General features: G+C 38.7%; 1 protein-coding gene across 3 annotated transcripts in view; it reads right to left on the reverse strand.

The window, feature by feature from the left end:
- LOC125234976 (chaoptin) overlaps nucleotides 1–26,269 on the reverse strand; it is a 75,043-nt gene that overhangs the window by 29,590 nt on the left and 19,184 nt on the right. For 2 of the 3 annotated variants that reach the window (XM_048141425.1, XM_048141408.1), the window contains exon 2: nucleotides 5,339–5,412. In XM_048141425.1, coding sequence (XP_047997382.1) covers nucleotides 5,339–5,341 — 3 coding nt within the window. In that variant the 5' untranslated portion in view covers nucleotides 5,342–5,412. The remainder of the gene's footprint in view (nucleotides 1–5,338; nucleotides 5,413–26,269) is intronic. The other variant, XM_048141417.1, reaches the window with a different exon arrangement.

The following is a 26,269-nucleotide window of genomic DNA, read 5'->3' on the forward strand; positions in this document are numbered from 1 at the left end:
TTCACGGCAAAACGGAGCGACGAATTGCCGTGATGTTTTAAGTGGAGATAGTTGAAGTTATGAAAAGTGACATAGGCTACTTTTTAGGGTTCCGTAGTCAACTAGGAACCCTTATAGTTTCGCCATGTCTGTCTGTCCGTCCGTCCGTCCGTCCGTCCGCGGATAATCTCAGTAACCGTTAGCACTAGAAAGCTGAAATTTGGTACCAATATGTATATCAATCACGCCGACAAAGTGCAAAAATAAAAAATGGGAAAAAATGTTTTATTAGGGTACCCCCCATTTTGTGTCTTTCTAACGCGAGCGAAGCCGCGGGCAAAAGCTAGTTATATTATAAATGTACCTATTTCATTTTTATACATATACTACTATATGTCTATCCCGCGGACCAAGTCGGTGAGGTTGAGAGAGAGTCACAGGTCTTGGGCAACCCTGTGTCTCTTAGCTTGTGTCCCAGGCGATGCAGTGTCTGTGGATAGGAAACTTCACCTACGACGGCCTATAGCCGCGTAGAAAACTGACAAGACACTTTTAATAGTCTGAATAGACTTACAGGCCTATGATGACTACTTTGTACTATATCACTTCGTTCACATTATGAATCTGTAACGTACTGCACTCTCCTTCAAAAGTTAGCTGTATTGTGTAGTTTTTGTGTGTATTGCATTATGTTTCGTTTCAAAAAGAACGCGCGCCCGGCCTGACGACCTGTGTTATCAATGTTTCAGCAGCCGGCCTGGACCGCAGCTGTCCCGGGACACATGATTTCATTTTTTAGTCTGTGCATATTATCCATACTAATATTATAAATGGGAAAGTGTGTGTGTCTGTCAGTTTGTCCGTTTTAACGGCAAAACAGAGCGACGAATCGATGTGTTTTTTTAGGTTGAGATAGTTGAAGGGTTGGAGAGTGACCTAGGCTACTTTTTGTCTCTTTCTAACGCGAGCGAAGCCGCGGGCAAAAGCTAGTTTATTATACAGTGTTATAATTTAATTTGGAATGTTAGATACATTTAGCCTATTTTTTACATTGCGGCTTTATTGCAACTTAGAATTTGCTATTCTGCATTATTACCTATTTATTAATCTTCTAATTCTAAATCTTGCGTCCATTTTAAAAACATGCTAAGTAGATAGATAGAATATAAAACCTAATAGCATAATTTTATTAAAATTCAAAAAAACCCGACTTATTGGACTAATTTTCATGAAACATGGCTAAGAAGACTCCCGACTAATTTAGCTTTCAAACAAAAAAACTAAAATTAAATCGGTTTATCCGTTCGGGAGCTATGATACCACAGACAGATACACACACAAACAGACACGTCAAAGTTATAACACCCCGTCGTTTTTGCGTCGGGGCTTAAAAAAAAGCTAATTGTACATATTTAGTTTTTTGTTATATTCATTCATTTAACATTTTTAAACGTATTTCAGTACTAGCTTTCGCTCGCTCGCATTAGAAAGAGACAAAAAGTTGCCTGTGTCACTCTCCATCCCTTCAACTATCTCCACTTAAAAAATCACGACAATTCGTCGCTGCGCTTTACCGTGAAGGACGGACAAACAAACAGACACACACACTTTCCCATTTATAATATTAGTATGGATAATTATGATATCTGTTGCCCTTAATAAGTACATAAACCCGCAGCGTGCACAGTTTGGATCAACAATAATGGCGTCCCGTAACGCTCATGTTTGTCTTAACTGCCTGGAAAATTGGCCGAATATATTCCATTGGAGTTAACATTAAACACACACACACATAGCGTCGGCTATAGGTGTACAGTCAACCAATTGGAACCCTAGGCCACTATAGAACTATGTCATAGTGACGTTAGTAATCAGCTTGTAAGAGATCTCTTACTGCTTGTCATTTTGACATGGTTGTAGAGTGGCCTAGGGTTCCAATTGGTTGACTATACGAGACAAACAGGGCATCTACAATGTGTTTTTGATGTTCTAAAATACGTTTCTCGATAGCGTAATCGCCACGAAAAATGCAAGTCAATCCGGTTACCTATACTTATTTGCGTATATTGCAGCGAGAAGAGATATTTTCACCTTGGGGTGCTGTGAAATTTCAACATTATTGAATTCTGTGGCGGTGTGGAAATATATAATTTTGAATTGAGGTCGAAAATGCGACTGTGGTATAAATATATACAAATAGGTATCCTAGGTAGATAGGTATCTACCTAGGATACCTATTTCTATTTGTTTTTCTTATAATATCTGCGTATTTATTCATAGGTTAACTATTGTTAGCATTCATAAACGTCTACGAGCGATACAAAAAAAATAGGTAAATAGAAAAAATTGCACCTAAGACAGAACTTGAACCAGCGACCTTTTGGAACACCGGTCTCATCGCTGTTAATTTAATTTATTTATTCAAATAAGTACGTAAGTTTACAGTACTTAACCAAAACACTAACATATTAAATTAAAAGTAATTACATTAAATTTCGTGTATGTCAAAATTAAAAATTATTTGTAAACATTATTTTTATTATATTATAAATGATTTATGCGTATCAAAAATTTATATAAATCAAAAACATAATAATGACTGTTACTTTCTGAAGCATCCGTGGCGTACTTGATAGGCTCACTTGTTTCTTTAATTTTTACTAAATAATGTTAATCAAAATAAATCGAAAATCATATTTACAAGCCATTAACTTCATCGTCCTTAATTGTTACTATGTATTATGTACATTTAATTTTATGACCTGACTCCGTTGCCGAATGGCATTTCTGCGACGCGAAACAAAAACGAAACGCCGCGAAAGGTAGTCTGGCTCTGTCGCGTCAATACGCAAGAGCGATAGAGATCTACGAGCGTTTCGTTTTGTGAGCGTTTGTGCCATTCGGCTACGTACCCTGAAATTCGTACCAATATGCAGCTTCCAATTAAATGAAACAATTCTCTCATAACGTACAGTGTACACCATCCGTGTACTTAATTATGTGTGTACGTGGTACACTGATTGTGTATTCAGAATTTGGTTGTCACGAATAATGAATATTTCATTATTCCAAATGAAATACATATAATATGTGTATCTATGCTATGGATTAACAATGAAGAACTGCACGGGAAGCATGGTCGCGCGATAAATGATAAAACATCTGGCCGTCCCTATCGCACTTATTAATAGCGCGATAGGGACGGCCTGATATTTTATCGACTATCGCGCGACCATGCTTCCCGTGCTGCATTGGTACTTATTAAGGATAATTTATATAGGATTTACAATCTTCATACTAAGAATAAGTAAGTGCTGGTAGCCTAGCGGTAAGTACGTGCGACTTTCGTTCCGGAGGTCGCGGGTTCGAACCCCGGCTTGCACCAATGAGTTTTTCGGAACTTATGTGCGAAATGTCATTTGATATTTGCCAGTCGCTTTTCGGTGAAGGAAAACATCGTGAGGAAACCGGACTAATTCCAAGAAGGTCTAGTTTACCCTTCGGGTTGGAAGGCGAAGGTCAGGTGGCAGTGGCAGTCACTTTCGTAAAAACTAGTGCCTACGCCAAATCTTGGGATTAGTTGTCAAAGCGGACCCCAGGCTCCCATGAGCCGTGGCAAGTGCCGGTAAAACGCAAGGAGGATGATGAATCTTCATACTAAGAATCGTACCTCGATTTTTAGCGCCACCTATTAAATACTAACATAACTACACTGATGATGCCTACAAATTATTTTTTTACAAAATGTGTATTGACGTGATATCATGATATTAAAATAAAGATTCTACCATCGGACTCTTAGACGCACGGCCGGTCTCCATCCTTACTTGGTGGATATTCCACGAATCCGCACGAAGCGCTTTGCTTCTTCTTTTCTTATGCGCACTGCCAAGGAGTGGAATTCCTTGCCGGCGGCTATATTTCCGAGCTCATATAACCCGGCAACCTTTAAATCAAGAGTGAACAGGCATCTTCTGGGCGAGCTTACTTCATCGTAGGCCACGTCTTTGCCTTTGGCTAGTCTGTGGCCAAGAGTAAGCCCATTTATAATAATAAAAAAAAAACAAAAAAAAAGAAGCATGTCATTTGTTCTTATAAAAAATAAAAACACGCATAAATATTTGGGGAAAATATGATTTTGTTTGGCCACTTTCATTTGAAACAGCGTCATCTAGTTTTAAGCCTAAAAGGCCCATACATTTCAGCGGTACGCTTTTTTGTATGGGCTTCGTCTGTCCCGTATTATATCGTCCTTGGTATACTTATTATACCTTTTATCATATCATTTTACTTTTATTAATCTAGTCTTTCATGATTTTAAAAAAAAAAACAGTTCTTTTAGAAAATAAAATACACTTCTTAACTATTTTCGATTTTGAACAATAAATCTAGAGTCAGCCAAACGCTATCAGTGCTGTTGGATGTACCTATGTAAGTAGTTATTTCCCATCCTCTAAAGGTTTTTAAAAAATCTTTATGGAATAACTAAACTTTTATAGAGATATCTTTGAATGCAATAGAATTTTGTACAATCGTGATATAATACAAAGCTTTTCAGTCGAGTACCATGTTAAGGCCACGAAGCTTGCTGAGTGGCCTAATAGTACGGTACGAGAGTGAAAAGCTTAATTATATCACTATTGTATACAATAAGTTTTCTACGAGTCATCATCTTCATCATCAATGGACGGAAATATCATCATTCATGCAAGTTAAAATTAATGTTAATAGAGTCGTTCACCGTTGTATCAACATCGAATTACCTTGCAACCAATTGTTTGTAATAACCGTCTCTGATTGGCCGATAATGCGACAGATAAAAAAAATGTGTTTCAGATGCAGGAAAATTTGCCAGGTATCGCAAATTAATATAAAAATTGTATGAAGTTCTATTTTTGAAATTATTACAGTTAAGTAAAGTCAACTATAATGAGCTTATTATAATTGAGTCGGAACTGCCATAGAGTATCCAACACTGAAAAGTTAGCACTTATAGTTTAGTCTGTGGTGTCCTAATTGACAGATTACAGTCGACAAGTAGAAAAAATTACATATCTTGATATCTCTATGGGCCCCTCACATCTAGCGTCCCGCGAGCGTAGCGTCGGGTCAACTGTATGGAAAAAGACGGCTTTACCATACAGTTGGCCCGACGATACGCTCGCGAGCCGCTAGATATGAGGGGGCCCTATTTGGGAAACTTTAGGCTTACCTATTTATTGGTTCACTGGCATTGGTGTACCTGCATTCAATAACATTTTAGCCGCCAATGACTCATCGACAACTAGAGTAAGAGTGAGCTATAAACAATGAATTACAGCAGCTATTTCACTCATCGTTACATTACCATAGCACTCACCATGATTCGCGAAGTAAGTGCACTCCTCCATAAACCGCTACATTCGGGTCAGTCGATCACTGAGACTGGCCACTGCGGACAAAACAAATATTTCGATAAGAATTTAATAGTACATTACATCAGAGGCCGGGAAAATGAGGATTTCCGGCCAAGTGGGTATATACCGGATAGGGATACGAGGCCGGGAATCCGTTTTCACGCCGAGGCATGTATAGTGCTTTTCTCAAAGATACAATGAAATAAAAAAAAATGCTCTAAAGGACAATATTTTATAAAAAAAGTTACTTTGCAGGCCTAGGCCTAAAAAATAATATGAAATCCCTTTACAGTCCTCTCGAGTTGTTGCGCCCAAAAAGCGATACTTCCCAGCCCATTTTAAGGAACGTAAAGACAATATTTCATTGCATGTTTGAGAAAAAATAATTATGTATCACATTAATACTATGCTTATCATGAGATATTGCCGGTGGTGCGGAAAGCGGGGTCATTGCGTGCGGTCGCAAAAAAATATAGTTATGAATAAATGTAGATAAAGTGCATTAGGATAACTCCGAAAGCCGACTAATTTCGAACAAAAATCATCATTATTTCCATCATAATTATCAAGATTCCCCTTTCGGAATTACCAGAGCATTTCTGTCATTCGGAATTACCTCAATGCACCATGCTCACCTAAATACTTATATAATACATTCAGATAATTTATTTTGGCTGTTTTATACATTTGAAGTTGACTAACATTGACATTTATTATGGGGAAGCAAAGTTTGGTTTGACAATTACGGGGTTGGTCTCATACTGTAAAAGCTGCTTACTATGTAGTTATGTACCTACAGTCACCAGCATAAATAAAGTGATGATTTCTGTACCTTGTCGCTTTCATCAACCGTTTGACAATTTCGTATGACATTTCAAAAGCGACGTTAAAGTAACAAGGTACAAAAATCATCACTTATTTATGCCCACTGTACGTAGTAGTATGTTGACCCCATAAATTATTGCAACCTAGGTAAATATTGTGTTCATAAACTTAGGTATAATGCGACTAAGTATATCTCACGATATCTTAGTTGAACATAAAATATATATTATAAATCAAGATACATACTTGAGACAATATTGGTTCTTGTCACAAACACAAAATTGTGTTGTACTATAATAATATAACAGCAACATATTATACGTTTAAGCCTCCGCCACACGGGCGCGTTTCGAGAGCGTCGGCGTCGCGTCAGCGGAGCGACACGCCGGCGTGACGCCCGCAGGCGGCCGGCGTGACGCCGGCAGGCGGCCGGCGTGTCGCCCGCCGGACGCTGGCGGGAAGCGCGCGATGCGCGCGCAATCCGCTCATGATCTGAGCGATAGGGATAGCGATAGGGATAGCGATAGCGATAGCGACAGCGACAGCGATAGCGATAGCGATAGCGATAGCGATAGCGATTGCGATGCTATCGCTATCGCAACCGCAATCGCTATCGCTATCGCAATCGCAATCGCAGTCAGAATTATATGTAGAGTCGAATTATATGTAGAGTCGAATTATATGTAGAGTCGAATTATACGTAGAGTCGAATTATATGTAGAGTCGAATTATATGTAGAGTCGAATTATATGTGGAGTCGAATTATATGTAGAGTCGAATGATATGTAGAGTCGAATCATATGTAGAGCCGAATTATATGTAGAGCCGAATTTATGTAGAGCCGAATTTATGTAGAGCCGAATTTATGTAGAGCCGAATTTATGTAGAGCCGAATTTATGTAGAGCCGAATTTTATGTAGAGCCGAATTTTATGTAGAGTCGAATTTTATGTGGAGTTACTCGTGAGTAGAGAGATATGCCCTTGTTCAAGTGCTAGAGACACTATTCTAAGACAGTCTGTCATAAGTTTCAGATGGAAGATGACCCAGAGGTGCCGCTATCGCTATCGCTATCCCTATCGCTATCCCTATCTCTCTTTTTCAACCGCCAACGCGCAGAAACAGCGCGCGTTCAGCTCGCCTGCCGCTAAGCTGACGCAACGCTCTCGAAACGCGCCCGTGTGGCGGAGGCTTTAGTTTCGGCCAAATCAAATGTGTATTTGGTCGTGGAAAGGTTTCACGACAGGAATGTAATGGGTATTTTTCCGGGCGCGTTGAGCAGGGTAGAATGGCCGCGGTGTATAAAAGCTTATGGGGTAATTCTTAGTTCCGTGAATGACGGGGTAAAGTACACCTTATATTTTGTCATTTCCGACGGAGCACACATGTAACGAATATAATATGTGAACCGTCAAATGCTGCAACTTTGCCTATTCTGCCTAGCATTGCCTAAAATTGTAGTTCTAATCAAAATAGATGTCAAAATCGAAGTCTTGGGAGATAGGACAGTGAACGCCATTATATATCTTATTAAATAAATAAATAAAATATTATAGGACATTCTTACACAGATTGACTGAGGCCCACGGTAAGCTCAAGAAGGCTTGTGTTGTGGGTACTCAGACAACGATATATATAATATATAAATACTTATATACATAGAAAACATCCATGACCCAGGAACAAATATCTGTGCTCATCACACAAATAAATGCCCTTACCGAGATTCGAACCCGGGACCGCGGCGTAGCAGGCAGGGTCACTACCGACTGCGCCAGACCGGTCGTTATTATAAACGGGTTTTCGGCAATAAAACTATTTTTTGAGCCAGGCAACGTTAGGCAGGGTAGGCAATGTTGCAGCATTGACGGTAGTCATATTTTATAGTATGTTATTTATTTTTATAGATGACATTTACAGTTCCCAAATCTCTTATTTCCCTATTTTGTACGTAACAATTTTAAGAATACCAAGGTTTAGATTCTATACTGTTATGTTATGTCATTTCAAGCCACCGTCTTCACCGAGACCACTGGGACAACGCCGTAGTTGAAACGTTAGAGGTCAGTTTAATATGTAGTCATACGCGATTAAGTCCCGATTTAAAAATAATTATGTGTAATAATCGTGAAAGTTTAAATCAGTGTTTATAGTTACCAATCTTTGAAATCGGAAATCCTCAGACATGAGAGAAAGAGAGAGAAGGGTTAGTTAAGTATGAACTCGGGCTATAAATAAGGTCTTTAGGAGCGATTATTTCCGAAAATATGAATATTATCAAAAAACTATTTTAGTAAACCCTTATTCCTTTTTAAATACCTATCCAACAACATATCACACGTTAGGATTACAATGAAAAACCAAATCACTCCCCACTTTACGAGTAGGGGGGTACCCTAATAAAACATTTTTTTCCACTTTTTATTTTTGCACTTTGTCGGCGTGATTGATATACATATTGGTACCAAATTTCAGCTTTCTAGTGCTAACGGTCACTGAGATTATCCGCGGACGGACGGACGGACAGACAGACATGGCGAAACTATAAGGGTTCCTACTGTTCCTAGTTAACTACGGAACCCTAAAAACGAATTACAAAGTTTCATTTTATCTACAAGAGTGCAAAGTAATTTCATAGAAATTTTAACTTGATGTCCACAACTAGCGGTGGCTGGTAGAATAAACGTTTAAATGATGATTTTGATTCTTAAATGTTAAAAAAAAAATGAATCAAACTACATTTATCGATTTTGGAGTTTTCACCGAGAAGTTTAAAAAAACTAAAAATGACGAATTAAATTTATTTTATTAACATAAGAATGTTCTGAATAACTATCGCCTACTTTTGGCTTTTATTTTTATGATTCATGTTTGAGTATTTATAGCTGAAAGTTTATAGAGATTCGGAAGGTTTTGGGCCACTTCTGGATAAGCTTACCCTGCATCATACTAATCTCATAAGCATTTGTGCATTGCATATGCATGCAGCTGTGATCCTGGTTCATGGTACCTAACACAACTCACTAGCCAACTTCACTACCGCTTACGTTTCGTTTAGCATTTCGTAGCTACTTAGCTAGCTATCCCTATCGCTCTACTGAGGTGGCGCGACAGATCCAGTCTGCATTTCAAACTAGATATTTGCAAAACGCTTCATATTTTTCGCTTATAGCACTTGCTCATTTCGATCAGATAATCTATCAGACTATTTTGAGCAAGATGTCGAATCCGCCACGACACCGCCATATTGCCAAATCGAATCCTTCCGAATCGCTTCAAAGCTTTCATTCGGAACATTTAATAATAAAAAATAATATTAAGATGTTTATTCAAAAGTTTGAATGCAGGAACATTATACCTCTAAAAGTATACAAGCTTGCTTACAAATGAATTGAAAAGGAAAGTGGCTCAACTAATGGCTGTGCCAGGGATCCTCGAGGCGCAGCGGTCACAAGGACTGCCAGCAACGGACGTTATTCTGCCACCACCAGATTCATTTGCATCGTTTCGCTCTTTTGGTTCGGTCTGCTCATCCGAATCATGATTGTGAAAGCGTGCGAAAGTAACTGAGATAGGTGAGTTACTGAGCGAAATGAGCGGGTTGAATTTCTACTGAGTTGAAGAGTGAGCGAGTTCAGTCAAAATATGTAGTTCTTTTGAATCACTCGCGAACGACACACATCTATTACGAACGCCACGTAGCGTCAAATAATGTTACTTGGGTTAGGCCGACTGATTACGATGTCCATATTGTACGAACGCGTAGCCATGAGCCCGTTACGTATGAGCCTAACTTAATTAAGTGCGACTAAAGCCAATCGTGGCTCGGACTAAGGCCGGTAGCCGGGAAATACGGTCAATTTCCGGACTTCGTACCGAATACTCGGTACTTGCTAGACTTGCGTTCAATATCTTATTTCACTTAGTCGGTAGTAGGGCTAGCACATGAATGTCGCGACAGTATATTGCTGCGACAAAGGTTATGTCTTTTTCTAAATGTATTAATGACAAGGACAGACTACTCTACCTCGGGGCGAGTTAATAAACCTTCCGCCAATCATGTTCTAGCCCAGTAGGCCTAGCACATGATGGGCGCGGGAGTATGTCGCCGCGAGATAGATGACACGTCTTTGTCTAATTGTATTAATGACATAAGGACATGTAGTCTATCTCGCGGCGACATACTCTCGCGGCCATCATGTGCTAGCCTGCTGCAGCTCTCAATATTAGCACGGGTTGTCAAAGAACAAGTTAGCCCCTTTTCTTGTACAGTCGACTACAAAGAGATGCATCCACTTTTTCACCTTATTACAATGCAATAAGGTGAAAAAGTGGATATATCTTTTTGTAGTCGACTGTACCTATATCAAATGTAACAATTTTCACTGGGGTCGGCGCGACGCTTGCACACACAAATGCCTTTAAAAATGTATGGACATGTGTTAGAGGGGTCATTGCTCTAAAATAGAATTAGGCGCTATATTCTACATTCCAAAAAGGACTGTAGGTACTCCCATTCAAACCTAAATAGATTTATTACTGTAAGATACAGCGGGGCAAATCCCGACTGGGGGACAATTGTAACTGATCCATTATTACACTATTAATTTGAGTTCTACATGTATCCATTGAAAACGCGTACCATATTATATAACCAGTGGACACTCTTAATTTAATAATGCAAACATTGTAAAACATGGAAAAAATAGACCAGTCGCACCTTACGTAGTTGAAATTATAGCACTTATTGATTAGGCTTTCTCACAAAGGTATAAAAACTAGTTATAAATGAATTTAGTTTATACATAGGCACTGTGGTCAGTGGCAATAAAGACAGACGCAGTTACTATGAGGAAAATCTAACCGGTGCTCTGGCTGTTTAAAGTTTCCTGCCACGACTTGAAGTTTTGTTTTTAGTTGTTGTTTCCTTGAGTCCATTTAGTGTTAGGGTAACAAAAACAACTTGTTTGGAAACGGGTTACGCGGCTATTACTAACGAGCGAGTCCTAATTCAATAGTGCGGGCGATAGTGTCATAGGGTGCAAGTTTTGGTATCGAAAGAAATCAATTGGCACAAATGTAATATTATACATAAAGTTGAGTTAATCGAGCCCGGTAGCCATGCGCCAGCCCCTGGTGGTGCACAGCACAAGGTGACACCTGTGCCCTGCATACCCTGTACCCAGATATACGTGTACCTCTATATTTTTTTATTGTCAAGAATTATTTCAAAGTGGGTGTAAGTGTTAAGCACACAGCTTTAACGTTTCATAATCAATGGCCTCTAACATCAATAATATGATGCGTCCATTAGATTGCGGCACTTCCGCAAAGGGCTAGTGAGCCCAATGCGAGAGCGGCAGCCGCGACCGCAAAGCTGGCAGAAGAATGTGGCCGTGTACAGTGAAGAAGGTCAAACCATGCTTGGTCGTATGCAACTACTCCTTCACCCAGGGTCTTTCTCCAGTGATCGCGGTCTTCAGCCTCCATTTCTCAGTCGATAGGATTGATCCGGAAGGACAATATCACGCTTCGCACTGGGGAAGCATAAGTCGCCTAACCGATCGTTTAGCATAAGTTATTTCGATCAGGACAGTCTTACGTGGCAGACGAGAGGGCCCCATCATGTGCACGTGCCCCAACCAGCGTAGCCGTCTCTGTTTCAAGACTGATGTAAACTGTAATACTAAGTAAACGTGCGATGCTAAGTACCTTCTCGCTTATGACTCGATCCTTCCACGACGTTTGACGTTTATAAGAATAAATACTATATTCTTCATTAAATTCTCAACGCTATCTAGTGTACGTAACAAATGTTAAGTTTCTATGGTGTGGGTGATACATTGACAATTTTTGTTGTTAGTTTGGTTTAAGTATACTGACCTTACTTTATTTGTAGAAAAACTCGGAGCTGTACAAATTACAAAGTAGCGTGTTACCACCCTGTTGGCAATTACCAACTTGGCTCAAGGTTGAAAGCATTAGACCTATTACGGAAAGAAAATTTATATCGTCGGGGAGAGCGCTGCTAGGCTGGGCTACCCTAGCGGTAAGAGCGTGCGACTTTCGATCCGGAGGTCGCGGGTTCGAACCCCCCCGGCTCGTATCAATGAGTTTTTCGGGACTTAATGTGAGAAATGTCATATGATATTTGCCAGTCGCTTTTTGGTCAAGAAAAACATCGTGAGGGAACCGGACTAATTCTAATAAGGCCTAGTTACCCTTCGGGTTGGAAGGTCAGGTGGCAGTCGCTTTCGTAAAAAATAGTGCCTACGCCAATTCATGGGATTAGTTGTCAAAAAGCGGACCCCAGGCTCCCATGAGCCGTGGCAAATGCCGAGATAACGCAAGGAGGATGATGATGATGGGGAGAGCCGCGAAAATCGTTCCAGCGGGTGGAAAGAAACATTGCTCTGTATTCTCTGTAAGGTTTAACTAATACTTAATAATAACACCCCTCTGCTCCTATCAGGTGACTGCCGTTGGCGCCCCATTCACTTATTAGATCTTTAACAAAGTCCTACCTAGTGGATAAGTACAATGTACTACAATATTGTTTATAAAAGAATGCTTGCCAATATTTTAATCGTTCTTACTCTGTATTAACATTGTAACCCTTGGAGGGTTAAAATTCAATTTAAATTTCAAAAACAAATTCTTGACTATATTCAAGACAAACCAGACGTGTGTGCGTAGTAAATACCTGGAGTGTCCGGAGTTCACTTATTGGATTGGGATTGGGAGCTAGCACGAAAACAATATGGAATTACTTACATGGAAATTGAATCTATTATGTTGGTTCAAGGAGCTCTTCGTGATGAGAGTTCGATAGAAATCGTATTATGTGACATTAGGCCTTCTTAGAAATTTGGTTTTGTAATATTAGCTGCAAAAGCGCATGGACAAATTATGAATGAATTCATTGATAAATTCGCCATGGACTTTTGCAGCTGTTAGTACAAACCGGGTGTCCCTAAAACCAACGCCGAAATGAAAAGGAGTGATAACTGATAAGTCATCTCATTAGGTATCGTATTAACCCTTAAATGCATGAATTTTTCTTTTAACGGGATATTAATATGTATATATGATAGACAATGGTTTTCTGACTCTGGGAAAAATAATAAAAAAAATATTTAAGATCGATTTTTATACTAAATCAGTGTTAGAAGTTAAATAGGCCAAATCTTATTTATATAAATATATCGTAATTGGTAAGTTTTGTTTAAAAAAAATTACTACTATTAAAAGGTACACTATTTGTGAAACCTTTACGATAAAATGTTTAAACATAAACTAATTACATTAATTACTAACTAATAAGTAACTCCAAAAAAATTCGCCTAAATCACATAACTAATAAAAATCGCCATCGTCCTGTTTTTTCACACTTTTCCGCCATTTCATCTTAATCCTTAAATAATAAATAGTAAATCATTATATTATTTAATTTTACATGAAATAATAATAAATAATGAATAATAATTAAGCAATAAATGTGATTTTGGATAGCTACATATCAAGCCACGGCCCATCAAATATATGATGCATATATACATCACCATGCATTTAAGTGTTTCCACCATGCATTTAAATTCATGAAACTCGTGGCTTTAAAAAAAGGTAAATAAAAAAGTAAAAAAGTGCCAAGTTTTAAACGAAGAAGCGGCCATGCGCGGTTGTAGTGGTAGTAGTAGTAGTAGTAAAACACTTTATTGTACCAGAAAATAATACAATACAACACACAAGAAAAAGAGCTTATCACTAGTACAAAGGCGAACTTATCCCTCTAAGGGATCTCTTCTAGTTAACCACTTTCCTGTAAGTTCAAACGCTTTGGCTAAATTGCCAAAATGTTATGTGACTCATCTGGAATTATCGTAAAAATGTGACCACATTATTCAAAGCGGTTGAAATGTTCGGAGAAATGCCCTTTCAGTAGATGTCTCTTCTAGTTATTGTTTTGAGGAACAAAATAGGACAAGACTTTAGAATACTTAAACTTTAAGAAAAGATAATAATCATGCAATCACTCAAGCCGGCTTTATACATAGAATTTCGCTCGTTGCTTCTATTTTACGACCAACTTTATCATAACGAAACCAATTTGCCTGGGTCGTTATTGCCGTTATTTGCTGGAATCGCACTGTTTGTGGCCCTACTCGGAAATACGTAGTATATTTTCAATGGTTATAACAAGCATCACGTACATTACATTTATAACGTCATTTCCAAGTCTGATCACAGAATATATAATAGTACAAGTACAGGAGGCTCACTCCTTTGATGTTCACAAGATGCCGCCGTTCTAAATTCATACCTACATTAACAAACGGGTCGCACGCGGGCAGCCGACATTGAATTCTATTGTGCCGCGCGAAGGTCGTCACCACTCAATGGGCCGCAAACTCGCGGCCGCCGGCAGGTACGGTTGATCCACTTCTAGCTCATTTTATACTGGAACGTCATAGCTTAACTATGCTTAACTGTGAACGGTCCAGTTTAAAATGATCTAGAAGTGGATCAACAATTAAAGTCCGTGACTGTACTTGTAGCGCGGCGATAGAATCTCGGAGTGAGCCGCCCCTGCTCTGATGTCATTTTTTCCAGTTGACATTACTTATTCTATTTTGTTTGAATAACCATTGTTTTCAAGTCTCCATGCCATTTATAGGCACATTATTTTCTTCGTCTTTATTATCTCAAACTTAAAAAATTGAAGTAATTTTAACGATTTTAACCTACTCCCGAAAATGTCAGTCACCATTCGTTTTCTTTATTTTTAGATAAAATCGGGTGGTAAAATAAATACATATTAGTTTTATTACCTACATATTTAGATGTAATAGTGAAGAGTATACCTATTACAACTCACCTTTCAATCTGTAATTCTAGTGTAGAATATTTGAATATAAGCCTTAATATAATTATGTTTGTGTTACGCTCAGTGTAGGGTTCCGTAGTTTTCCGTATTTTTTCTCAAAAACTTAGATATAGTTTGCATGTACCTAACGAAACTCAGATACAAAATTGTAATTGGTTCCCCGCGATACAGGTGTAACCTAGTGCGGGGGCCTCTGGTAACTAAAGATTGTAAAACTTTTAGAAAATAAACTATTCTATTCTATTCTATTCTATTCTATTCTATTCTATTCTATTCTATTCTATTCTATTCTATTACACAGATTACACTGTATATTGCACCTATATATACTGGCTTACTTAATCACTAAAAAGTGCTGTAATAACCTTATATTTTGCAAAACGCTCGTAGGCACTATGTCATTCATTACTAGTACTTACGGCAAACTATTGTCTGCTCGCTGTATACTACCTACTTATTTCGCATTGCAAATTGTCGGCAGCCTTATGTGTAAACTGCTCAGCTGTAAACACGTCCTTCGCCACACGCTTTGCGTTACCAAACTTTAGGGCTTCATTTAAACAGATTAGTTTCAATTTACACGGACTTAGTACAGTCGCCATCAGATACGTCGTAGCTGCCAAAGCTCTCACAAATATCGGAACACGTACTATCAGCTCCAAAATTGCATGGAGAAATTATGAATGAATTCATTGATAAATTCGCCATCCACTTTTGCAGCTGATAGTACCTACCTACTCTAACGTCTTGACAATAGAAGCGTCTTTTGATATGATGTTGAGGACCGGTCCGGCCTAGCGCGTAGTGACCCTGCTTGTTACGACGCGGTCCCGGGTTCGAATCCCGGTAAGGGCATTTATTTGTGTGATGAGCAATTGAGCACAGATATTTGTTCCTCAGTCATGGATGTTTCCTATGTATATAGAGTATTTGTATATTATATATATCGTTGTCTGAGTACGAGCAACACAAGCCATCTTGAGCTTACCGTGGGACAGTCAATCTGTGTAAGAATGTCTTATAATATATATTTTTTACATGTATTTGATGGCAAGTGTACTCTGATTAAGTACGTGGTACTTGAATAAATACGCCGGCATCCAGTAGAACAACTTAGACGGAGTAAACTTACAAAATACGGGTCAGGGTTAGAATTAGAATGGAGTTGCTGATGGACTTTGTGCGAGACGTAGTTGCAACGTGCAGTTAAGCTATTAAAATACCTGCAGCTTAGGCAGTTTGCTATAGACAAAGACATACCACGAAACGTCAAGATTTACAATAAAACGATCCGCCTCTATTGTCGTTAGTGCGTTTTTACATTATACACCCAACTAGCAAACGTGATCCGATATCGGATGTAGGACCGATATCCCTTATATTTAAGCCGCCATCTTAGACTTTTACCTTTAAAATCCACCCTACATCCGATATTTGTCAGCTTAGAAAGCTCCGATATATTTAATGGCGACAATACAAGTGTCCTATAATATTATTAAGCAAATCGATGGTTCTCCGTCAAGGAAGTAAGCACGTGCTAATATTAAAGTGTCTTAGAGCCATGTGAAACATAATTACAGTGTGGCACTGTACCCATTAAAACTATTATAAAAAAACTGGCGTTCACACTATAAAAGCCAAAAGGAAAGCAAAAGTAGACGGTTAGGGTAAACAGCTCATTTTAACAACAAATTGATTGCGTTTAAGCATCATTTATTAATTAAACGATGAAAAAATTGCTACACAAAAGTAAACTTTGACACATTGACTGAAGGTTGTCAGTGTTGGAAACTTGGAAAGAGTTTCTTTAATGACTTAACGAGCCAGATAACAATGATTTATTTGAAGGTAATTAGGGAGGTACAGTTCGGCAACTTTAACGATACTCGTTTAGGCGCTCGACGCCTGTCAATACTTTTTACGCCATTCACAAGAAACAATCTGATCGGCAAGAGGACCGTTATTGTATGGACTCCAATAACGCGTTGTTGGTACGTAGGTTCAGATCTAATAACACTAGGCGGCGTATTATGCTTCCAATTTTATCACTTATCCACGTGGATAAGACATCTGTCACTCTAACCACTGACATACTTGCCAAAGCATGACGGATACTTTATCCACATAATAAGTGATACAATTGGAAGCATGATACGCGGGCAGGATACCTAGCTGAAACGTCACAACCGCTTACGCTTAGATTACCTATCGTAATAGTACCTCACCCTTTTGCTCTTCTGTAATGGCGCGACAGAGCGTGCCGTAGCCGAATGGCATTTCTGCGACGCGAAACGAAAACGAAACGCCGCGAAAGGTAGTCTGGCTCTGTCGCTCCAATACGCAAGAGCGATAGAGATAGATATCTACGAGCGTTTCGTTTCGTGAGCGTTTGTGCCATTCGGCTACGCACACAGACTTGCGTTTTTGATCGCTACCGTCGCGTCAACGATTTTCGCTCCGGCTGGGTACGTCAACGTTACAATAAAATTTCTTGAAAGCTTGTCACTTTATGTAGCTTCCTACGTGTTAGGGTTGTTGATGTGACGTTGTAAAACAGTATTCGTATTACGAGAAACCTTTTAGTCGCTCAGTAAGCTGCGACGTGGAAAATTACTCACTCCGTTGCTTTTTGCATTAAATAATAACCTAACCACAAAATTAAAATTTTGGAAAAACCCCCGACCGCGACATAGTAGACACATTTTCATGAAACATGGCTAAGAACACTCCCGACTAACTCAGCTTTCAGACAAAAAAAAAATCTAAATCGGTTCATCTGTTCGGGAGCTACGATGCCACAGACAGACACACACACAGACAGACAGACAGACAAACAGACAGACAGACAGACAGACAGACACGTCACACTTATAACACCCCGTCGTTTTTGCGTCGGGGGTTAAAAATAAAGAAAGGCAAATACTGGTATGCATCTATATCATGTGAGTTTAATGTTTAAATCAGAATCATTTTGGAAAGTGCATAGGTATTTCCATAAGCTACACTTAACATACACAACTAGTCACTTAATAGAACTGAAAATCTCAGGTCGCAGAAATGTTGTACTTACCTAGAAAATAAAAGATTCAGGCGATATGGCAAAATGAACAACGGAAAACGCTCGTAACACGACATCCCAAATGAAACACATTTCCGATTTTATGATTCCGCCCAAAATAAAATCGCCGGCCTTTAATTAGGGCCCTAAACAACCCATATCTCGCAAAATCATCGTCTAGCACGAGATTGCAATATTATACTAGATTCGTGGCATGATAACAAGGTTGTAGGTTTTGTCAATTCACAGTGAACGACCCAGGCAGGATCTATAGCAAATGAACAACGAACAACAGTCGTAATAGGATAACCCAAATGAAACACATTTCCGATTTCATGGTTCCGCCCAAAATAACACCGCCGGCCTTTAATCAGTGCCCTAAACAAGCCATATCTCGCAAAATCATCGTATAGCACGAGATTGCAATATTATAAATAAATAATAGTTATTTGTTATACAAGGGGGCAAAGTTATATTTTAACGCCGAGTGTGGAATTGAAAAACGAGCAAGTGAAAGGATTCTATAGTTGAACCACGAGCGAAGCGAGTGGTTCGAGAATAGAATCCTGAACTTGCGAGTTTTTTAACACACGAGAAGTAAAATACATTTGCACCCGAGTGTAACACAAAACTTTTCCCCTCACTATAGCGAGGAAACTACAACGCAAAAGATCCGTTTATCACCGCTTCCAGTAGTTCCACAGGTGGTAAATCATCTTTATTACTAGATTCACCTACTTTAACCAATTTTAAAGCAGTTAATTTGACTTTATTCAAGGTCAAATTACTTTACCCACTAGTGGATAAAATGCGTTTTTACCCGTTGCTATTAAAGGACAAAACACGTCTTTCCGAGCTAGTGAGGGGAAAATAAATTATACTAGATCCGTGGCATGATAACAAGGTTGTAGGTTTTGTCAATTCACAGTGAACGACTCAGGCGGGATCTATAGCAAATGAACAACGAACAACAGTCGAAACACGACATCCCAAATGAAACACATTTCCGATTTTATGGTTCTGCCCGAAATAACACCGCTGGCCTCTAATCAGGGTCCTAAATAAGCCATATCTCGCGAAATCGTTGGCCCGCACCAGACTACCTAATATGACGATTTAACCTTTACCTTTCATCGTAACATACCTAAATTTCACGACCCCTCTAAATTGGCCTTAATTCGGTAGACCTCAGCAGTTAAATTATTTCTTATTAATTTTTTACAATATTACTTTGATATTTTTTACAATAAATTGTATATATATATATATATATATATATATATATATATATATATATATATATATATATATATATATATATATACAATATATATATATATTTTTTTTCATAAATGGCCTCAGTCCCATTTGGTGGGACTTTTTGCCAGTGTCAGGGTAAGTGCGACGTTGTTCGGTAGTTGGCACTTGTAAATTGATAGCTAGATTTTACAAGGGCACGTGGACTATCGGCCGTCGATGACAAAAAAGGGGCTAAACGCGTTTCGAGATTAATAAAATTCTTCATCAGCTTCTCACTATAACATTAGTTTACTGCATAATAAGCTATCGATATTACACTTTAAACAACATTAATGAGCAAAAGAAGGAGAAATTATTCGCGACATGATGCCGCTAAGATGGCACCCGAACCGGAAGTCCTTGTATATATTTATGGCGCACCAGAAAAATATGACTACTGTCAAGTCAAGAGACCGCTGTTATTCTAATGAGATTCCGCAACATGGCGCGTAGTCATATATTTCTGGTCAGGTTGTAGATACTTACTGTTCGCGCCATAAATCTATGTCAAAAGTGACACTTAACGCCATCTACAAGTATAATCGAAAGCTACAAGACATTTTTTTTGTGGCGCCATCTATGTGTGGTTTAGTGTATGCGCGGTCTTAGGCGGTCGCATTTTAATGTATGGGATGGTATGATCTTCTTATATTTAATCTATGATCCTGTAGATACTTTTCTGATGACCTCTTTTTATTTTGTTTGCCTAAAAAGCCTCAATAATTAACAACAATTTTGAATCAATTGCAGAGACAATGTACTACAAGCTTTGATTGTACGTACCCAGCTGTTTATCCCAAGCATTATTCAGTCCTGTAAAAACACATAATCTAACACCAGCATAATCTCAACTGAGCTCACCTCCACTTAGCTCAGATTTGCATTAACAAAGCTGTAGGTAGGAATCCATTACCACGGCCCCACGAGCATTCTCTGCGTCCTTTAGATGCCCGTGTGTAATACTAGAATATACATACATAAAGTATGTATGTATAATGAGTAGGTGCAGCCCGTACAATGTCCATTATGCGCTTTTTGTTTAACCATTCAACCTGAACTGCATTCGGGTGCTTTGCTTTAATGACATTTCCGCCAGGAATACTGTAATAATAATATAAATTGCGTTTTTGTATCCTAATAATGAGTCTATTTTTGTACGCAAAATATTGTTCGATAATACCTACTGATACTTGGATACTCCTTGCAGCTCCAACATTTTGACGAATTGTATATCCTTGTGGTTGATCCTTGTGAAATCTTGTGCGGTCCTTTAGGCCCGTATTTTTTATTGTCGTTTGCTTAAAAATCACATTTTCATTTTTTCTTGTGATAAGGTATTCTCACGCTCTCATGACAACCTGTCTGCCATAATTCTGTAGTGACCCTGCGTATGATGCCATGGCCCTGGTTTAAAGCCCATAAGGGCATTTATTTGTGCGATGAACACGTATTGTTATTCCAGGGTCGTGGTTGTTTGCAAGTTTCTATGAAAGTTTTATTAAATAAGTATACCTATTTATATTATGTTGTTATCTACATTCCCACAAAACAAATCTCGTTGTTTTTACGTAGGTACTAACCGTACAGTGATGGGTGTAACATTAAAAATAAAACTATAAGGTTAATACGGGTAAGTATGTCATAAGGTGTAGTGTGTCTGGCCTTCACATTTGGCCATTTTACTCATTGTCATAGGTGGTTTTGCGAGTTCATACTTTTGCATCTTGCTACTCACGATTAGTGGTAAACGTATTGTTTGAACTCTCAATAAAGAGTGATCATTGTTTAAACAGGCCAAATAAGAAGGCCAGACTTCTCCTTATGACACACTTAATATCCGTATTGAACTTACCATATAATTTGCCCCATACGTTATGAAGTTATGATATATCATATCATTGCCAAGGCTGCAGGGTTAGCACATGATTGCCACGAGAGTATCTCGCCGCAAGATAGACTACCCGTCCTTATGCCATTAATTAATACAGTTAAAAAAAACCGGCCAAGAGCCTGTCGGGCCACGCTCAGTGTAGGGTTCCGTAGTTTTCAGTATTTTTCTCAAAAACTACTGAACCTATCAAGTTCAAAACAATTTTCCTAGAAATTCTTTATAAAGTTCTACTTTTGTGATTTTTTTCATATTTTTTAAACATATGGTTCAAAAGTTAGAGGGGGGGGGGGGACGCACTTTTTTTTCCTTTAGGAGCGATTATTTCCGAAAATATTAATATTATCAAAAACGATCTTAGTAAACCCTTATTAATTTTTAAATACCTATCCAACAATATATCACATGTTGGGGTTGGAATGAAAAAATATATCAGCCCCCACTTTACATGTAGGGGGGGGTACCCTAATAAAACATTTTTTTCCATTTTTTATTTTTGCACTTTGTTGGCGTGATTGATATACATATTGCTACCAAATTTCAGCTTTCTAGTGCTAACGGTTACTGAGATTATCCGCGGACGGACGGACGGACGGACGGACAGACAGACATGGCGAAACTATAAGGGTTCCTAGTTGACTACGGAACCCTAAAAAGATGTGTGATCTATCTCGCGGCGACATACTCTCGCGGCAATCATGTGCTAGGCCTACAGTTCAAGTATCATATTTGACACGATTTTTATATCATTTAGTCACAAGATATCGTCACCGTCTGGAATATCGTCACGCTTACAGTGATCAATCGTCTTAATGGACATGCATTTTCGCAAACTTTTATTATAACGAAAGCTAAAGGAAATTGATGGTAAACAAAGACCAAGAAATGCCTTTTTGCAAAGATCATTTACCTCATTATTGTTCGCTTTGAACAATAAACAAAGCTAAACAATAATATAACATTATTCTTCTCATTCACGTTCCATGGACATGACACTTTATTGTGGCGATAAAAAGAACAATTGCACATATGTACGTGTACCACGAGATAAAATCAAAGCCCCTAGATTGCGTGCCATCCTGACGTAAATGAAACTCGCTAACACTGTTCAGGGACGGGTTCAAGTTCCTCGCCTGTTCGGACCTTGCACAGGGTGGCTAGCCGAATGGCACAATCGCTCACGAAACGCTCACGAAACGAAGCGCTAGTAGATATCTATCTCTATCGCGCTTGCGTATTGGCGCGACAGAGCCAGCGGCGTATCGGCTACGGGGCCTGGTGTCAATAACAATGACAATGAGTTTCTAAAGTTCGGGCTAGCCACATCGTAATTCGTGGTCATTCTCTTTACCTTGATAACCGATTTTTAAATTGCACGCTTGGCTCCCAGAAAGTTAAAATAAAATAAGTAGTAAAATATTCTTTATTTAATACTAGCTTTTCGCTCGCGTTAGAAAGGGACAAAAAGTAGCCTATGTCACTCTCGCTCTCCATCCCTTCAACTATCTCCACAAAAAAATCACGCCAAATTGTCGCTCCGTTTGGCTGTGAAAGACGGACTAACAAACAGACACACACACTTTCCCATTTATTATATTAGTATGGATATTAGCTTTTGTAAGGACAATTTATAGGTACAAAGTACCGAAGCTGAAACATTATCTTCTATAAAGTGTTAATTCATCATTGTAAATAAATATGTAATTTTATATACGATACTAGATATAAAAGGTCCCTGACATAAACCATAACATAATATTGTCTGAGGTTATAAACGCGTGAAAACTGTCCCTTCCGGAACCTTTATTTTATAAGGTCATAATTTCATAAACCATAACTCGATAGATAAACAGCCATGTACAGTCAACTAATTGGAACCCTAGGCCACTGTGGAACTATGTCATAGTAACGTTATAAATCAAATTGTAAGAAATCTCTTACTTCTTGTCATTTTGACATGGTTGTAGAGTGGCTTAGGGTTCCAATTGGTTGACTGTACAATAATTGTACAGTGATCTGCGAAATTGCATGGAGAAATAATGAATGAATTCATTTTTAAATTCGCCATGCACTTTTGCAGCTCGCTGTACATATCAGCATGGGTCCAGCGTGAATTTGTGTGACATGTGTTTGTTTAATCATACATTTTTCTCTGCCCTTTTTAGGTTGCATAAAATTGTTTTCATAAAAATGATAAGCATAATATGCCTTTATCCTATTCCATTAATGGACAAATTACTGATACGTATGAATCTTTTTTTTTTTTTTTAGTATGAATAGACGTTTGACCACGATCACACCTGATGGTAAGTGATGATGCGGTTTACGGTGGAGCACGCTTACCTATGAGAAATAATCTTATTGTTTCATGCCAACGGGGTCCTATATTATTAATGTTATTTATAATACATTAAAAATAAAATACAATTATTATTCTCTTTATTCCAATTCTTAGGCTAGGTATTTTTATAATATGTTATAAAAGTAAAATACAAAACCACATAAAAACAATACAAAATATATAAACACATTATAAAAAACCTAACCTAGGGTGCCGCCACAGGGGGCAGGGCCCAAGCTGCCGGTGGTTAGCTTATAATCGATACATAATCCAAGCGAATTCTCGAGATGTTGGTCGAAATCGCTACCTTCGCTGAACATTAACACAAAACATCCCATTTATCTCGCCCATGATGTCCTCGGCTTTCACGAGATTCTCATCAATGTACGAAATTGATCATTAATTTAAATGACCTACTGTCAGTTTTCAAAATAGGTAGACCATTTTCGATTACTTTTTGTAGTACGGTACTTAGCGGTCCAAAGACCGTGAACTGCTGGTAATGATCCTAGAGTCGCTCACCGTTAGCAGATGAGAACAACCGGAGATGATATGCCTGATGATTCTCCGGGACGGCGGCATGCCCGACAAATGTCGACCGGTCCTTCAGGATATATTTACGGTAGTTGTTCGTCATCATAACTTCGTCGGTAATTGCACAGGCAAAACCCTCAGATAATTATTATTATTAATGTTCATTAAATTTAATATCCCTTGTCACAAACAGGTACAGGGAGTTGCTTATAACGAATATTTATCATTCAAAAAAATTTGAATGGAACGATAACCGGACCACTGTTTTCAAAATAGCGGTGAACTTTATAGCCGCTACCATAATAGGGTTAATTTAATATATCCCTGGTCACCATTCAAGAATGGAACGATAACCGGCCACGTCGCAGCGCACCGGTCACCTCAGTCACTTCACTTCCTGATGAATTTCAAACCTAATCTGATATCACGCAAGGTCTAACTTCAGATGCAGTTTTTTGTCAACCGTTCTCACGATAGTGCTGACTGGATGTTACGTAAGAATGTCTAAGGTCGACCGGTGCCTCTTTGTTTGTAGAAATCGCTATTTTGACGTGACTTGTGCGTTTATGAAGCTAAGGTGCACATTATGGAACTATAGATTTGTCGCGTTTGTGAGTCATGGATTCTTGGAGGTTACAATTACTACGTGCAGCATGCACTGGTGCCGCATTGCTTAGTCATAAAAACGCGAATAACTGGCCTACATACTGAACGTGATCTATCGGCCTTGATGCCTTGCAGGTGACCCATGGAGCATGCTAATTTTAACAACAATACAACAAGGGTACCTAGCCAACGAACGTCACAGTCGCTTACGCTTCGAAAGCGTAGCTAGCTTGCCCTATCGCTCTTTTGCAAAGATATACAGAGCCAGACTACGTTTCGATTGCCTGGTAGTCAACGATCGTTACTACGGCTGGTCCGATAGAAGAGCGACAGAGATTGCCGGAGTCTATATTTCCCGGCTTATATAATATATAACCCAACAACCTTCAAATCAAAGGTTAGCACTGTTAGCAGGCACCTTCTGGGCGTTTTCCATCATAGTAGACCACGTCTTCGTCTCGGCTAGTCTGTACTTCTGTAGTAAAATGCCTTCAAATTAAGGGTGAACAGGCGTCTTCTGGGCGAGCTCACTCCATCGTAGGCCACGTCTTTGCCTTTGGCTAGTCTTTAGCCAAAAGTAAGCCCATTAATAGTAATAATAAAAAAAGTAGCTATAAGTACGATAACGATATAAGCGTAAGCGATTATTCATGTTGGCTAGGAACCCAGGTGACCCAAAGTATGCTAATTTTGACAACAGGCCAGTTCCTTAAACGGGCCAATTAGCTACCTCCATGAAACATCAAAACATGTTGTTACTCGAAGCATGTTTTTAGATTATACATTCATTAAGCTGGGAAATATACAGTATGGATTGTCTTGATTTTAATCAGTTAATTGCATCAGGTTATTGTAGGATTTTTCCGCACAGCATATATGTCATAAATAGTTAGCATGGTTTGCTGAGATTGCATTAATTATCTCCGATGTATTGTTATTATTGGTTACCGGAGACCTTTTTAGGGTTCCGTAGTCAACTAGGAACCCTTATAGTTTCGCCATGTCTGTCTGTCCGTCCGTCGGTCCGCGGATAATGTCAGTAACCGTTAGCACTAGAAAGCTGAAATTTGGTACTAATATGTATATCAATCACGCCAACAAAGTGCAAAAATAAAAAATGGAAAAAATGTTTTATCATACCATTCCAACCCCAACGTGTGATATATTGTTGGATGGGCGAATCAACTTTTTGACCACTCAAATCTGTCCGCAGTTGTGAAATTTCACCCTTAAATAATGAATTTTATTTGTATTTTTCACTTTACCCTGTATATTAAAACATAACCCTAACTGTTAAATCCAATAAACTGAAACTTTGTTCATTAGAAGTTCGATTTCTTGGTAACTCCAGAGACATTTTGAGTAACGCCAGAGACACCAAAAATGTCGGTCAAAAAGTTGATTCGCCCGGATAGGTATTTAAAAATGAATAAGGGTGCGTCCCCCCCCCCTCTAACTTT

Source organism: Leguminivora glycinivorella, chromosome 2, assembly GCF_023078275.1.
Source record: "Leguminivora glycinivorella isolate SPB_JAAS2020 chromosome 2, LegGlyc_1.1, whole genome shotgun sequence".
NCBI lineage: Eukaryota > Metazoa > Arthropoda > Insecta > Lepidoptera > Tortricidae > Leguminivora > Leguminivora glycinivorella.